This window comes from Sorex fumeus, unplaced genomic scaffold (genome assembly GCF_029834395.1).
Source record: "Sorex fumeus unplaced genomic scaffold, SorFum_2.1 ptg000006l, whole genome shotgun sequence".
Lineage (NCBI taxonomy): Eukaryota > Metazoa > Chordata > Mammalia > Eulipotyphla > Soricidae > Sorex > Sorex fumeus.
Genome location: NW_026606063.1, coordinates 57,692,589 through 57,707,404, shown reverse-complemented (window position 1 = coordinate 57,707,404; position 14,816 = coordinate 57,692,589). Strand labels below are relative to the sequence as shown.

General features: G+C 50.3%; 2 protein-coding genes across 2 annotated transcripts in view; one reads left to right on the top strand and one right to left on the bottom strand.

Moving 5' to 3' along the window:
• Window positions 1–28: 28 nt before the first annotated feature.
• Window positions 29–5,363, top strand: CIAO1 (cytosolic iron-sulfur assembly component 1). The gene is made up of 7 exons (XM_056122740.1): window positions 29–372; window positions 775–923; window positions 1,105–1,216; window positions 1,318–1,406; window positions 1,583–1,784; window positions 3,223–3,310; window positions 4,361–5,363. Exons 1-7 carry the CDS (start codon window positions 234–236, stop codon window positions 4,599–4,601), a joined length of 1,020 nt encoding a protein of 339 aa, XP_055978715.1. The 5' UTR covers window positions 29–233; the 3' UTR covers window positions 4,602–5,363.
• A 3,895-nt stretch (window positions 5,364–9,258) lies between these two features.
• SNRNP200 (small nuclear ribonucleoprotein U5 subunit 200) overlaps window positions 9,259–14,816 on the bottom strand; it is a 29,910-nt gene continuing 24,352 nt past the window's right edge. Inside the window, exons 36-45 of the mRNA XM_056122605.1 lie at window positions 13,552–13,660; window positions 12,909–13,098; window positions 12,649–12,813; window positions 12,255–12,376; window positions 11,797–11,940; window positions 11,534–11,710; window positions 11,107–11,267; window positions 10,950–11,031; window positions 9,697–9,789; window positions 9,259–9,600 (exon numbers count right to left, since the gene is read on the bottom strand). Of these exons, the coding sequence (XP_055978580.1) occupies window positions 9,457–9,600; window positions 9,697–9,789; window positions 10,950–11,031; window positions 11,107–11,267; window positions 11,534–11,710; window positions 11,797–11,940; window positions 12,255–12,376; window positions 12,649–12,813; window positions 12,909–13,098; window positions 13,552–13,660 (1,387 nt within the window). The 3' untranslated portion in view covers window positions 9,259–9,456. The remainder of the gene's footprint in view (window positions 9,601–9,696; window positions 9,790–10,949; window positions 11,032–11,106; window positions 11,268–11,533; window positions 11,711–11,796; window positions 11,941–12,254; window positions 12,377–12,648; window positions 12,814–12,908; window positions 13,099–13,551; window positions 13,661–14,816) is intronic.

The window sequence follows — 14,816 nt, the reverse complement described above, 5'->3', positions numbered from 1 at the left end:
GCTCGGGGCGACGGGCAGGATGCGGAACTACACTTCCCAGGGGGCAGCGCGGCCGCAGGAGCGGGCACTTCAGTTCCCAAGACGACCCGGGCCCTCGGGGCGGAAGCGGCCGGACCCCGCGGCCGGAGAGGTGGAGTGGACCTTGAGAGGGGATCGCGCTCGGGGACCGGCTGTCGCCTCGACTGGCTCCGACCACCCGGCCCTCCCCGGGCCTCGCCGCTGCTCCGGCCGCCATGAAGGAGTCGCTGGTGCTGCTGGGCCGGGTCCCGGCGCACCCGGACTCCCGCTGTTGGTTCCTGGCCTGGAACCCCGCGGGGACGCTGCTGGCCTCGTGCGGGGGCGACCGTCGGGTCCGCATCTGGGGCAAGGAGGGTAAGGCCGGGCGGGGCGGCGCGACCCCTTGCTGCCCAGCGCCACGCCGCCGGCGAAAGTAACTCGCTTCCCCGGGAAAGAATTCATGGGCTGAGGACCAGAAGTAGAACCGCCCGCCTGCGGGCTAGAGCTGTTGGGGCAAGTGTTACCCTGGCCGAGGCAGGGAGATAACGGGGGTGGGGGCGTGGGGGAGGGCTGCAGGAAAATCGCCCACCTGCGGCGCAAACCCGGGCAGGTGAGATTGAAATCTTGGGGTGCAAAAGTACCAAGGGCACTGAGGCTACCCACTGCCGGGTGCCTCCCGGAGTAGAGTCGGTTACATCTTTGCAAAAGCTTGGTGTTAAACTCACTGCCGGCCTTTGTGCCCCAGTGTGGCTCTGGTGCTCGCCCTTCGGCTTCTAGGTGACAGCTGGATCTGCAAATCCGTCCTGTCCGAAGGCCACCAGCGCACCGTGCGGAAGGTGGCCTGGTCCCCTTGTGGGAACTACCTGGCCTCTGCCAGCTTTGATGCTACCACCTGCATTTGGAAGAAGAACCAGGATGACTTTGAGGTAACCAGGCCTGGGCTGCTATTTACTGTTGCCTGTTTGCTTGTTTGCTTGCTCCCTTGGGCAGGGACCTGAGCCAGTAGGGCAGAACCAGCAGTAGGCCCCCCTCCCCCCCCCCACCCAGGGAAGTCTGAGCTCTTGCTCTTGTTGATTTGTAGTTTTCTACCCCCGCCCCCCTTCACAGTGTGTCACCACTCTGGAGGGCCATGAAAATGAGGTCAAGTCTGTGGCCTGGGCCCCATCTGGTAACCTCCTGGCCACCTGCAGCAGAGACAAGAGTGTGTGGGTCTGGGAAGGTGAGTCCGGGGGCACTGCTGGTGCATTTTGGAGGCTGGGCAGACACCCCTCTCCACCTTTGTGTTCTGACACAGTTGGCTTATGAGTTTTTCTTCCACAGTTGATGAAGAAGATGAGTATGAGTGTGTCAGTGTCCTCAACTCCCATACACAGGATGTAAAGCATGTGGTTTGGCACCCAAGCCAGGAGGTAAGAAGTGAGAAGGAAATTTGGCCTGGACACTTGTGCCCCAGCCTTCCTCCAGCTCTTCAGCCTCAGCATGGCTGTTTTCAGAGAGCTCAGTTTCTCAGAACCAATCCCCAGAACTGTCCTGCCTGAGCATTTCCAAGGTGCTGCCTATACATTCTGTTTTCCTCCCACTTCAGTTGCTAGCTTCTGCCAGCTATGATGACACAGTGAAGCTCTACCGAGAGGAAGAGGATGACTGGGTGTGCTGTGCCACCCTTGAGGGCCATGAGTCCACAGTCTGGAGTCTGGCATTTGACCCCAGCGGCCAGCGCCTGGCCTCTTGCAGCGATGACCGGACTGTGCGCATCTGGCGCCAGTATCTGCCAGGCAACGAGCAAGGTGAGGGGCTGTTGGGCCAGTTAATGGCAGTTCAACTCCTGGGGTTTGTTTCAGTCAAGGGGCTAAGATGTGTCGATGAATTCTAGCAAGTAAAAGTCAGAAATAAGATGTGGGGGCTCCAGAATGAGTGTGGGAACACTCTGGGCAAGCTTGGCTCAAGAGGAACCAGACTCGAAAGGATGTGTAGGATTTGCTCAGGAGAATTCTGGGTGAAAACATGCACATGAATAACTGCACTGATGATAGAAACAGTAGCAGTGTTTCATTTAGATGAAACAAAGGGTATAAAGGCTTGGGAGAACTAAAGGAGATTGGGCTGACTGGTGGCAGGCTAACTTGTCTGCAGCAAAGAGTTTTTTGGTTTTGTTTTTGGCCCACACCGGGCTGGGCTCAGGGAAGCATATGGAGTGTCAGGGGTCAAAATCCCAGTCAGCTGCATGCAAGGCAAGTGCTTTACTCACTGTGCTATCTCTCCAGCCCCTCCAGTAAAAGGGTTTTTATTTATTTATTTATTTATTTATTTTTTATTAGTGAAACACCATGAGGTACAGTTGTAGACTTACAAATTTTTGTGCTTGGGTTTCAGTTATACAACGATCAAGTACCCATCCCTCCACCGGTGCCCATTCTCCATCACCATTGATCCCAGTATCCCTTCCACTCTTCACCCCCCTTCCCACCCTGCCTCTGTAGCAGGATATTCCCAGTAAAAGGGTTTTTAAAGAAAGAAATGTGGGGCTGGAGGGAGTGCTCATGGGGCCCTGTTGTATGTAGCACTAAGCTAATAGTAACCTCTGAACAGTCTGATGTTACCCAAGAACTGTAACACTGTAGCACTGTCGTCCCCATTGTTCATTAGAGGGGGCAGCAGTGTGTCTCCATTGTGAGACTTGTTACTGTTTCTGGCATTTCAAATACCCCACTGGTAGCTTGTTGGGCTCTCCGAGAGGGACGGAGGAATCGAACCTGGGTGAGCCACGTGCAAAACAAATGCCCTACTGCTGTGCTGTCGCTCCAGTCCAACCCAAGAACTAAGGGGGAAATAAATGTCAGGGGGCCAGAGAGATAGCACAGTGGTAAGGCACTTGCCTTTCAACGTATGGCCAGCCTGAGTTCGATCTCTGTCACCACATATGGTCACTTGAGCAGGAGTGATCTTTGAGCACAGAGCCAGACTGGGGCCAGGCAAGAAACTCAGCAGTACAGCCTCACATATTGTAAGGCCCTGGGTTTGATCTCTAGTACTGCCCAAAAACACCCCCCAAAATCAGTCTGACCAAAGTTGGGAAGATAGTCAAGGTTGGGGAATCAGAAGGCAGAGGACTTAGTACCGACGGGTAGAGAAGGGTCAGTTAGGACTTTCTCTGCAGTGAGACAGTAGCTCCCAAGGGGCACAGGGAGCAGCACACTGTGGGCTCAGGAGACGTCTGTCATGCAGGGGTGGCGTGCAGTGGCTCTGACCCCAGCTGGAAGTGTATCTGCACCCTGTCAGGCTTCCACTCCAGGACCATTTACGACGTCGCCTGGTAAGACCCCCACCTCCTCGTCCGCATCTTCTCTGCGTCAGTGAGTTCAAGAGAGCAAGGACTGGTGTGCTCACCTGAGTCGGTGGGATTCCAGAGCAGTCATGTCCATTCCTTCAGATCAGGCCAGGCCAGCTGGCGTGTGACTTTGAGCTGACTGACTCAGGTCCACGGCATGGGGACAGGCTGGTGGCTGCACTGGTAGTACAGTTGGGGCAGTAACAGTCAGCAAAACTGCAGCTTCTAGCAGTAGGGGACCTGGATTTGGGGCTGGGGGCATTGATGATTTAATTACACTCATTCTACCCTTAAAGAGTCTCGAAAAGCCCCCTGATAATGGAGGCCCTTACCTCACCCAGAAATAATCCTAAATAATGGAAAGCAAATGTTTAAGCTTCCTGTTGGCAAGCTTATGAGAGTAATAGAAATAGACTTAAAGTATGGTAGAATCCAGCAGCGTGCCATATCCCTGTTAAGGAGGGGGTCAGAGGGAGGGCTCCACAGGCTGAGGACACACTTGTTTAACCAGAAATCACATCGTCCCTTGGTCATTGTCAGAACAGCCTCTGAGCACAGAATCAGGAGTGACCAACCTGAGTTCTGACAGGGGTGCTCAGACACAACCCTGAGCACTGGCAGGGGTACCCAACCCCCCCACCAAAAAAAAAAAAAAGGATTAGAAACATTTCATAATAGGACCAGGTTGAAGGCCCTGGCTTTCATCCCTGGCATGGCAAAAAAAACATGCAGATCCCAGCTCATGAGGGGAACTTTGTAAGGCAAGGGAGAAACATAAGCCAAGAATTCCACAATCTGAATTCTGTGCAACTAGGTTAATTATGTTGGGGCCTGGTGGCAGCACTTAGGGAGACTAAGGGTTGGTATTTGCGGTCATATAACAGGGAAATGCTTTGATTTGAGAGGTTTCCAGCTGGGTAGTAAAGCTTGAGAAGAGCAGGCTGGGGCTGTAGAACTCTTCTCGTTGAGGTGTCCCTGGTTGAGGGAGTGCAGGAGGTGGCACCTGCAGATGCACTGATGCCCAATTCTTTCTAGGTGTCAGCTGACGGGAGCTCTGGCTACAGCTTGTGGGGACGATGCCATCCGGGTGTTTGAGGAGGATCCCAGCTCAGATCCGCAGCAGCCCACCTTCTCCCTCACTGTGCACGTGCCTCAGGCACATTCCCAGGATGTCAACTGTGTGGCCTGGAACCCCAAAGACCAGGGGCTTCTGGCCTCCTGCAGCGATGATGGGGAGCTGGCTTTCTGGAAATACCAGCGGCCCGAGGGCCTCTGAACTACCTTAGCATTAGACAAAATCACAGTTCCTTAGAAAAGACTTTTCCTGGTTCTTGAGACAACCCGAAGAGCATCTCTGACCTTCGTCCAGTTCGGCTCCTTCAATTTGGACTCAAGTGGAACCATGAAGTCACAAACACTCTTTTCGCTCTTTTGACTCTTGGTAAACAGCTTCAGAGCATCATCCATTATAGTCAGGCCAGGTTTTGTTTGCTTCAGGGTAAAAGCCTCTTAGTCCTTTCTGAAATCACAAGCTACATGGAAATAAATGTGACATCACAAGTCCTGCTTTCTGAGGACAGTCACTTTTTGAAAGACTCCCATGGTGAGTCCTTAACTGCACCAGGTCCTGCCTTCTTCCTTCTTCAGTTCTTAAGGTATCACTGTGGGCTATTACACTGGTTGAGCAAGCACATAGCTCGAACGTGTGACGTCCGGAGTTCATCCCTGTTAACCACCCAAAGTTCAGAATATACAGGGAAGCCTCTAAAGGGAGCCAGGTTTAGAAAGCAAGACAGCTCTGTTCTCTTCAGACCCCCTGTGTACTTTGTCATGTGCTATGATGGCAACTAGAGAATGCTAAATAAATGGGAAAGATACGAACCCTAAATGGGACAGTTCTTACTGGCCTTCGCCCATTGATTCTCACTGGGGACAGAAAAGAGGTGGGGAGCAAAATAATTTTTCAGACAATACTTTGTGGTTCTCTAAAACAGCATTCTTCAACTTCTTTACCCCTGTGGACAGGCATCTGTGCTGATACTGCTTTGTGGATCTCATGGATCAATAGCATCAAGGCAGGAGCCCAGTAGCATTACACCTGCGGAGCAGCAGGGTCCATGGGCTGCTGGCTGCAGATCTTGTTCTAAATTTGTCCACAAGATATACATATAGTACATTTGTGCTATTAACTTTTCATGGTGGAGGTGGTCAGAGGAGAAAAGGCTGTCTGGGAGTCAAGCCATGACTCCTAGAGCATAGCACCTTGCAAGTGTGAAGCCCACACATGAACACGAAAAGGCTCCTTATAGAATTAATTGCTCATAAGAGACACGGGGGTGGGGGTGAGGGTTGGGGGAGTACAGAGCCATAGTACAGCTGTTAGGGTATTTGCCTTGCACATGACTGACCCAGGTTCAATCCCCAACACTCCATATAGTCCCCAGAGCCTGCCAGGAGTGATCTGTTTATAGAGCCAGGCATAAGTTCTGAGCACTGCTGGATGTGGTTCCAAAATCAAAGAAAAAAAACTGCCTTAGACACTCGATTCTTCACTTGCACTCAAATTGTTTGAAAGTCATTTCCAAGTAGGTCTTTGTTTAGGTCTGTCCCCATGGTACAGTCCTCCCTTAACTTTTTATACCACAGAAATCATGATTTTGAGATAACTAGAAGGGGTTAAGGTAATTAATTGCCTTGCATATAGTCCCTGGATCAAGGCCAGGGATCCCTTACGAGCAAAGTCAGGAAATAGCCCTTAAGTTGGATGTGGTCCAACTCCCCCTCTCTCACCACTCTCCAAAAAAGATAGCTGGAGGTAAAGGTTTCAAAATGCGGTTTGATCCCTGGAAATCCTGAGGACCTTGGGGGATGGGAGGTGGCCTTGAGAGGTCAACCACTGGCAACTTCACTGAGAAATGACCATATAGAACTGTAATTGTTTTATATCTTGACTCTGGAAGACACATTCCATGACAGTGTCTTTATAAATTCCAAGCATTTATAAAACACTTCCATGCACTGAAGAATGGCTGTCCTTGGCTGGAGACTTCAGTGGGTAAGATGTTTGCCTTGTAACCAGTTGGTCCAGGCTTGATCTCTAGCACCCCACATTACTCCTTGCCAGGAATGATCCCCAACTGGCCAGGAGTATGGCAGGTCTGGGAGTCAGGTGTGGCACCCTCAAAAAACAATGGCCATCTTGAAAGGAAGACAACTGAGTTGCAAGCTGAATTTGGTATATGATTCTTTTGGCCCGCGATGCTTGGGGATTACTCCTGACTCTGAATTCAGGAATTAATCCTGGCAGTGCTTGGGGGACCATATGGGTAGCTGGGGGATTGGACCCGGGTCAGTCGCATGCAAGGCAAGTGTCCTACTCACTATACTACCGATATCTCCAATCCTAAGTCATACCATTTTTATCTGAAACAGGCAAAATTTCAGAATTTAGACTTGGCCTTTGGGTTTTTTTTTTTTTTTCACTTTTTGGGTCACACCTGGCGATGCACAGGGGTTACTCCTGGCAGTGCTCAGGGGACCATATGGGATGCTGGGAATCGAACCTGGGTCGGCCGCATGCAAGGCAAACGCCCTACCCGCTGTGCTATCTCTTCAGCCCCGACCTTTGGTTTTTGATATAAGAGAAATGGATAATGTTGCCAATGATAAAGTGGTGGCTTTGAAACAAAAATTAATTTCCAAAAACTTCTATTGCTACCATTTTCCCAGTATTTAAGCTTTTCTGAGGAAACTGATGGTGATATTAACAAACAGGCTCTGTAGAATGGAAACTTAGGACTTTGGGAAGAATTGAATAATTCTGTGAAGCATAATTTTCCAAATAACTAATACCAACTGTTTGAATCTTTTGTGGATAAGAAATGTATTCAATGTGTAAGCTTAATCTAGTGGGTTTTAATGTCACAGTACAAAAAAGCCCAATGATTTGAGATTCCAGACTGTCTTTAAGAAACTACTTGCACAGTTTTATTAGTATAATATCAAATGGCCACAACTACTTGAAAAGACTAAAACTTTTCCCTTTTCCAACTTATCAATCTTCACTATACTTCAGCTCAAATACTCAGCAGATTGTAAAGAAGCTGTGAGAGTCCAACTATATTAAACCAAAGGGATTTGAAGAAAGGAAAACTGTAAAAGCCATCTTCCTAGATGTTTTTGCAAGTTATTTTTCATAAAAGTTAACATAATTTACTGTTATTTTTAAAAGCATTGCATTTCCTATTGTCATGCTGTGCAGAGATCAAATACAGGGCTTCATAAAGGTGAGGCATGCTTTATACCACTGAGACATATTACTCATTTTTTTTTTCCAAGTAAGTTTTAATTCTTTTTGTTCTGGTTGGTTTCGGGGCCAAAACTGGCTCTACTACTCAGGGACCACTCATGGCAGGGCTTGGGGAACCAGCTGTGGTGCTGGGGACCAGCCACCACCATGCTGAGATCTCTCTCCGCACACATGAAGGTACCGGCAGAGGAACAAAGAAAGGCATGCGGGTCCTGGAACTGAGATCTCCAAGCCTACTCGGATCAGGGCTGAGCATCCTCCACCCAGATCCTCCAAATTCCAGTAGGCGGTGGTCACACCCACAAACTGGCCTCCTGGCACCGTGTAATCCCATCAACGGCCAAGACCCAGAGACTATAAAACCCAGCTCCCGGAAGAGAACAGCGGAGTCTCCTGTCCCCGTGCCTGGCTGTCCTTGCCGGGGCCCCTTGGAGGGGAGCGGGTTGAGTTTCCCTCCCTACCCCAACCAGGGCTCCAGCAGCCAAAGACCTCTAGAATCAGCCACCACCATGCTGAGACCACTCTCTGCACACATGAAGGTACCGGCAGAGGAACAAAGGCATGCGGGTCCTGGGACTGAGATCTCCAAGCCTACTCGGATCGGGGCTGAGCATCCTCCAAATTCCAGTAGGCGGGGGTCACATCCACCAACTGGCCCCCTGGCGCCATGTAATCCCATCAATGGCCAAGACTCAGAGACTATAAAACCCAGCTCCTGGAAGCAGCATCTTATTATCTCATTCCTACTTTGGACAAACTGGCAGGCTACCGAATGTAACCTCCCCACACGGCAGAGTCTGGCAAACTCCCTGTGGCGTACCCAATATGCCAAATACCAGTAACAACGATGGGTCTCATTCTCCTAACTCTGAAAGAGCCTTGAATATGGCACTTTTTAAAAAATCTCAGGGCTAGGATGAAGGAGACGTTACTGGGGCCTGCTCGAGGCAATTGACGAATAACAGGATGGTCGTGATCGTGAACAGACATTGAAGATCCTGAAAAACCTAACCTGTTCGTCTCCCCACCTTAGTTCAGTGTGTTCCAATAGTCTGGGGACCATGTGAGTAATACACAGAGGAAGTTGCCTAAGGACTGACTACGGACTGACTTTAGAGAACCTAAAACTATTCTCTGCCCCATACAGACAGAAAAGGCTGAGGATGACAGCCCAGCAGCACGCTTGTGTCTGGTAAGGTATTCACATAGACCAAGGTTCACTTACTAATGGCACCCATATGGTACCCTGAGCGCTGCCAGGAGCCATCCCTGAGCACAGAGCAAGGAGTAAACCCTGAGCACCACTGGGTGTAGCCAAAACTCCCCAAGCCCCAAAGCAAAACAAAGCCAACAAACAGCAAACTTAACCCACTTCAGTGGCTAAAGACCTGGGTGCAGTGAGACAGTTCAAAGTATGCTTTGTATGGGGTATCCTGGAGCTCAATCAACACCACCACATACATGCCACCCCACCCCCGCACAACCACCAGTGTGTACGCCCCTAAGAGGGACACCTCCCCAGAATAAATTTTATCCAAGTGAGCAAAAAAAAAAAAAAAAACCCACTGAATTTGGAATCATTGCCAAGACAAAATGGTTTCACGTTATTTAATTGGAATGTCTAACACACATACAAAAAAACTACAAAAAAAAAAAAACACCTGACACAAGATGCTGCTGTCCCTATGGGCAGCTACAGACATTGCGGCATAGAACAGGAGCAGGCTGGGTCAGCATCTGCACAGCTGGGTGGGGCCACGGTCCATGCTCCCGCTGCAGGCTCAGCTCTCCTCTTTGCAAGAGGAAATGCCTCTTGACCAACTCAATCAGAGTCGCTGTCTGTCTCAGCTTCTTTCACATCCACACTGAACTTGTATTCCTGGTCACAGCCCATGTAAGCATCGCTCATAAAGTACAGGGTGTAGTTGTGGGCCCCGGTGGCTGGGGCCACGAAGTCAAGTTTTACCTAGACAGAGCAAGCAGAAATCAGGCAGAGTTTGGACCCAGGGGTGCTCCTGCCCCACCAGCATCTCAGCATGCCAGGGTTGGCAGACACACTCACCTTTGCCTTCTGCTGCAGGGTCAGTCTTTTGATGGAGATGAGGCTGTTGGACTTGGCGTCGCCGATCACTACCCACCAGCCCTCTTCACGTTTCTGCAGTGAGGTTACCAAAAGCCAAGAATTTCAGCATGCGAAACTTCACAGCCATATGCAAAACCAAAACCAAACAGAAAGCTGTCTAAAATTTCCTCTTTTGGGGGGTGGGGACACAATGGCGATGCTCAGGGCTTACTCCTCTCTCTGCACTCAGGTGATGCTCCTGGTGATGCTCAGGAGACCAGATGAGGTGCCGAGGATCAAACCTAGGTTGCCTGTATGCAAGGCAAGTGCCCTCCCTGCTGTATGATTGCTCCAGCCCCTTGGAAAACTCTATAAAGTTTCTACTTTTAGATAGAATAGACACACAAACTCATCTGTTCACCTGGGCTCATTTATCCTGCAGGCCCTTCTACTTCATGCTTGCCACTGAATCCCACAGTCCACATTTAGGGATCTATTTTTGAGAGGCTGGCAGCTTTGAATCCCTCTTAAAGAATGCCAAATGGGAAAAACATCTTAAGATGGAGATGAGCTTGACTACAAGAGGGTCAAGCAGACTCTGTTTCTTCAGAGACACTTTCTTCTCATTTTAGTGCTCTTCCCTCAGACCCTAGACTCAGCTAGTTTGTAAACAAGCATGACACTGTATCTGCTTTCAATCTTCAATGATTCTTCCAAATTAAAGGTAAGATTTTCTTCTTGTTGGTAAAGAACCAAGCAACTGGAAGCAGTGTAAATGGAATGAGAAAGGAGAGAGAAGAAACACCAACTAGAAAAGACCAATTGTCCAAGAAGCAATTAAAGACAGGCATCTTCTTTCCCCCTTTGGTTTCTGACCACACCTAGTTATGCTCAGGGCTTACTCCTAGCTCTGCACTCAGGGGTCACTGCTGGCAGGGCTTGGGAACCATACAGGGGTGCAGATATCAAACCTGGGTTGGCTCCAAGGCAAATGCCTTAACCCCTGTACTATCTCTTGGGCCCTAAGATAAATGCATCTTAACAGAGGTCAACAATACTATAAAACATGTTGATCCAAAGAGTTTAAAACCAAAATCTACCAGAAACATACTCATAGCCCTGAGGTTACTTCTCAACCTTGTGATTTCACCATTACTCTAAATGGCTCTCCCGGGAGAGTGTATGCCAGACTCTGGCGAATAGCCAGAAGCTCAAGTCCAGCCCAATATGACACTGGCTACCGGAGGATATACCTGTGGAAAGAGAGGTGCGATCACGGGGCCGGTGACTTCCTCTTCTCGCTCCAGCTGCACCAGCACCACCACAGGGCCACCGCTGGGGAGAAGAGCAGGGGAGTCAGTGGAGTGGCAGCAGGGTCCCCTGGGGCGGGGCGGGGCCCCGAGGGCTCACCTGCGGATGCTGTCCTTCTCTACCACTTCATAGGACAGCTCAATATTGGGGTAGCGGTTACAGAAGCGGGCCACGTCCGCAATCTGGCTGTCACTCAGTTGGAGCAATGCGTTTCGCTCTTCATCCTCCATCTCCATGATGTCGAAAACACTCTCTACCCCCTGCAGGAAGCATGCAGAGGTCAAGATGGAAGCAAGAGCACGGACAGCAAGTGAGCCCAGCTCTCAATAGTCCTTTTCACTTCCTACACGGGAGGCTCACCCACAGAAGTCACGACCAGAGGCAGGACTCTGTCCTCACTATGCAACACATCAACAATGCCAGAACGTGGGGTCAGTGCAACCCCTCCTACACCCCTGGCCCTAGAGTCCAGGACATGCAGCAACCAGGCCCTGCTCTCCCAGACTCAATGGAGGGTCTGGCTCACCTTGTCTGTGCAACGCTTGATGTGCTCTGAGGTGAAGTGAGGCAGTTGTTTCAGGTAGGAGTCCTTGGACCACATGGCTTGGGTGACCATCTGGGCCAGCTCCATGGCTGCCAGCGCAGGACTGAGCCACCCATTGCTGGAGAGGACATCCACGCAGGCCTGGATCAGCCGGATGGCCTAGACGGGAGCACAAGAGCGCGCTTGCTGGGACCTGCCTCAGTTCACAGAGCCCCCGGGGGCCCCCGCCCGCACCCACACTCTACCTTGCTAAGGATTTCCTCGGTGTCCGACTGCAGCTCGGCACTCAGCTGCATGCGGGACAGGTGTGCCTGCAGAAGCAGGTTGGTCTTGACGTGCGGGTCATTGAACTTCGGGTTGTTCAGCTTGTGAGGCACCTTCTGAGCCAACTGGAAAGGAGAAGAGAGTTGGAGATGAGCAGGTAACAAGAGACTATTCTCAGGCATAAAGCACCACCTGTCTCAGACTTGCCTCCCTGCAAACTCTGTAACATGGCGATGTGTGTGTGACGATGTGCATATGTGATAGGTGGATTTAGAATGTGTGAGGGAGGCAGGAAAGAGTGCAGGTGTGTGTGTCTGTGTGTGTGTGTGGTGGGGGGGGGGGTGCTGGGATTTTCCCACTGGTGACAGGGATACCATGTGCTCACGGCACAGGTCAGTGTTCAATTCCAGGATGTCTGGAAGCGCAAGGCTGTCCCCACCTGCCGCAGGAGATTGTCCTCATGGTGCCGGATAGGGATGTTCTCATACTCAGCCGCATTTGAGATGATCTCGATAAGGCCTCGCACTTTCGTCTTGGCATTCAGGGACATGCTAAAGAGCTCTGAAAACAAAGACAAATTGGACATCAGAAGCAGGTGGAAGGCAGCAGGAAAGAGAGTCAGCCACAGCCCTGGTCCTGCTCCCTCCTGACACAGCGCAGGGCACTGGGAGCCCCGTCAGCTCTTTCCAGGAAAACTTCTTCAGTATGAATCAGGGAGAGGGCTCCGAGGGCTGCACTGTGAGTCTGCATCCCCCTAAGCTGCAGAGTCCCTCCTGCCACTGTCTGGTTCTCTAAACAGTGCTGGATGTGCCCCATCAGCAGTGGTTCCATACCAATGGTGGTGTAGTTGATATAATAGTAGGCAGCGATCATGCCCAGGTTCAGAGGTGCCACATCCATCTCGTCCTCAATGCTGATGCACTTGGACTGTTCCAGGTCACTCAGGGTCTGTTCCACCAGTTCTGACAAATGGTCCGACAGGTGACGATGTGAGATGCCTGTGAGGGACAGGAGTTAAGCAGGGTCTCTCAGAGACACAGCCAGCCAGGGCTTGAAAAACCAATGGGTAATATGTGCGTGGACGCCCACTGACCCTGCAAGTTGTAATAATTGGGGTTCTGTGTCATGCGGCGGTACAGGAAGGTCCAGGTGAGGTAGTCCACAGCATCCTGTTTGTTCTCAATGGTCTTGGTAACAATCTCCGCATTGAAGTGATCATGCATACAGTGATCCAGGTGAGACTCTACCGGCAACGGCTCATACAAGAACTTTTTGAAGAAATCCTGTAGTTTGGAGAGAGAAGAGAAGGGTAAATGAGAATATAGTGATGAAGAGGGCCAAGGCAACACCGTAAGGGATTTGCCCTTACGGGGAAATCCGGGGAAACTTCCCAGACGGCCCTTGTCTGCCAAGAGTTAATATGAAAATGAAACAGCTGCACAGTGAGTGGTAAACTCGGAGAGCCAAGGCTGCTGCCCACACAGGATTACTGGTTACTCTTACGAACATGGAGGTCAACAAGAAGGATGTCAACAGTCAGAGAGGAGGAAGAAGCAGTGGCAAAAACCAAAGGCTATACCATTTCATGTGGCTAAGATGAGTATTACAAAGGCAATGTGCGGTCTACAGACCGATAAAAAAAAATAACTGAAAACAGCCAATCCAGCAGTTGGAAAATGAAAAGAATTTACTCTGAGGCCCAGGATCCCCAGCTGGTACTTGAGGCAAGGGCTTACCTTTTTGGAGCCCTGGCACATGATGACACAGCGGCCCTCGTCATCCTGCAGAGGGCGGTTGGCGTGGCCCACCATCTGCAACACATCATAGATGGGATAATCCACATACCTGGAGAGAGAAGAGAGAAAGAGGGCAAAGGTGCATCAATGAGTCTATGCTCAGGAGGCTGACTCCTGGACCACCAAGGAAAGGCAGACATGGGCAAATCAGAGCCAAATTCCCGTGAGTTTTGTGTGCTTAGGCACTAGTCTCACTTGCTTACTATACATCATTTTCATTTTCACTGACAGGAACTCGAACTTTCTGGCTCAGGGTCCCAGAACCAAAACTATAAAATAGAGGAAAATAAATACTAAGACACCAAATACAGAAGTGAGGAGATGACCTCGGGGTCACAATGCACGCTCTGCCAGCAGGAGGCCCCGCTTCAATCCCAACACTGCTTGCTTCCCTGAGCAATGAGTCAGTAGCTCTCCCTGACCATGCCAAGATCTGGCTCTCGAATGTAGGACTGTATATAAATCTCAACAGCAGGGCATGCCTTTCACGTGTGAAGCTCTGGGTTCAAACCCTCGTGCAAGTTAACAGTTGCCTATCTTAAAATCCAGACCTAGGGCCAGAGAGAGAGTACAGGAATTAAGGTACTTGCATTGCATGCTGCTGCTGACACAAATTCAATCTCTGGGATTACATAAAGTCCCAGAGCATCAATAGCAAAGGGGTATCATCTCCCCTCACCTCCAAAAAAGGATCCAAGCCAGAATCAGGTTCATACATTTAAGAGTAAGCCCATAGGGCCCGAACAGATTGTTCAGCAAGGTCGTCACTTGCTTGCACACAGCTGTCCTGGGTTCAAGCCCAGGAACCCCATCTGGTCTCTGAACACCCAACAGGAGTGACCCCCAAGTGCAAAGCCAGAAGTAAGTGCTAAGCATCACCAGATGTGGTTCCCAAACAAAACAAAACGAAACAAAATAAAAGTCCATAAAATTAAAGCTCATTTCACAATAACCTGAACTTTGCGGAGAAAATTGTTAAAACTGTTCAAACGGGGTTGGAGCGATAGCACAGCAGGTAGGGCGTTTGCCTTGCACGCGGCCAACCCGGGTTCGAATCCCAGCATCCCATATGGTCCCCTGAGCACCGCCAGGAGTAATTCCTGAGTGCAGAGCCAGGAGTAACACCTGTGCAATGCCGGGTGTGACCCAAAAACCAAAAAAAAAAAAAAAAAAAAACCCAAACAAACAGACAAGAAAACCTGTTC

Coding starts and splice junctions, on each gene's coding strand:
- CIAO1 (XM_056122740.1), top strand. CDS start 234: ATGAAGGAGTCGCTGGTGCTGCTGGGCCGGGTCCCGGCGCACCCGGAC. Junction 924..1,104: donor AGAACCAGGATGACTTTGAG/GTAACCAGGCCT, acceptor CCCCCTTCACAG/TGTGTCACCACTCTGGAGGG. Junction 1,217..1,317: donor GAGTGTGTGGGTCTGGGAAG/GTGAGTCCGGGG, acceptor TTTCTTCCACAG/TTGATGAAGAAGATGAGTAT.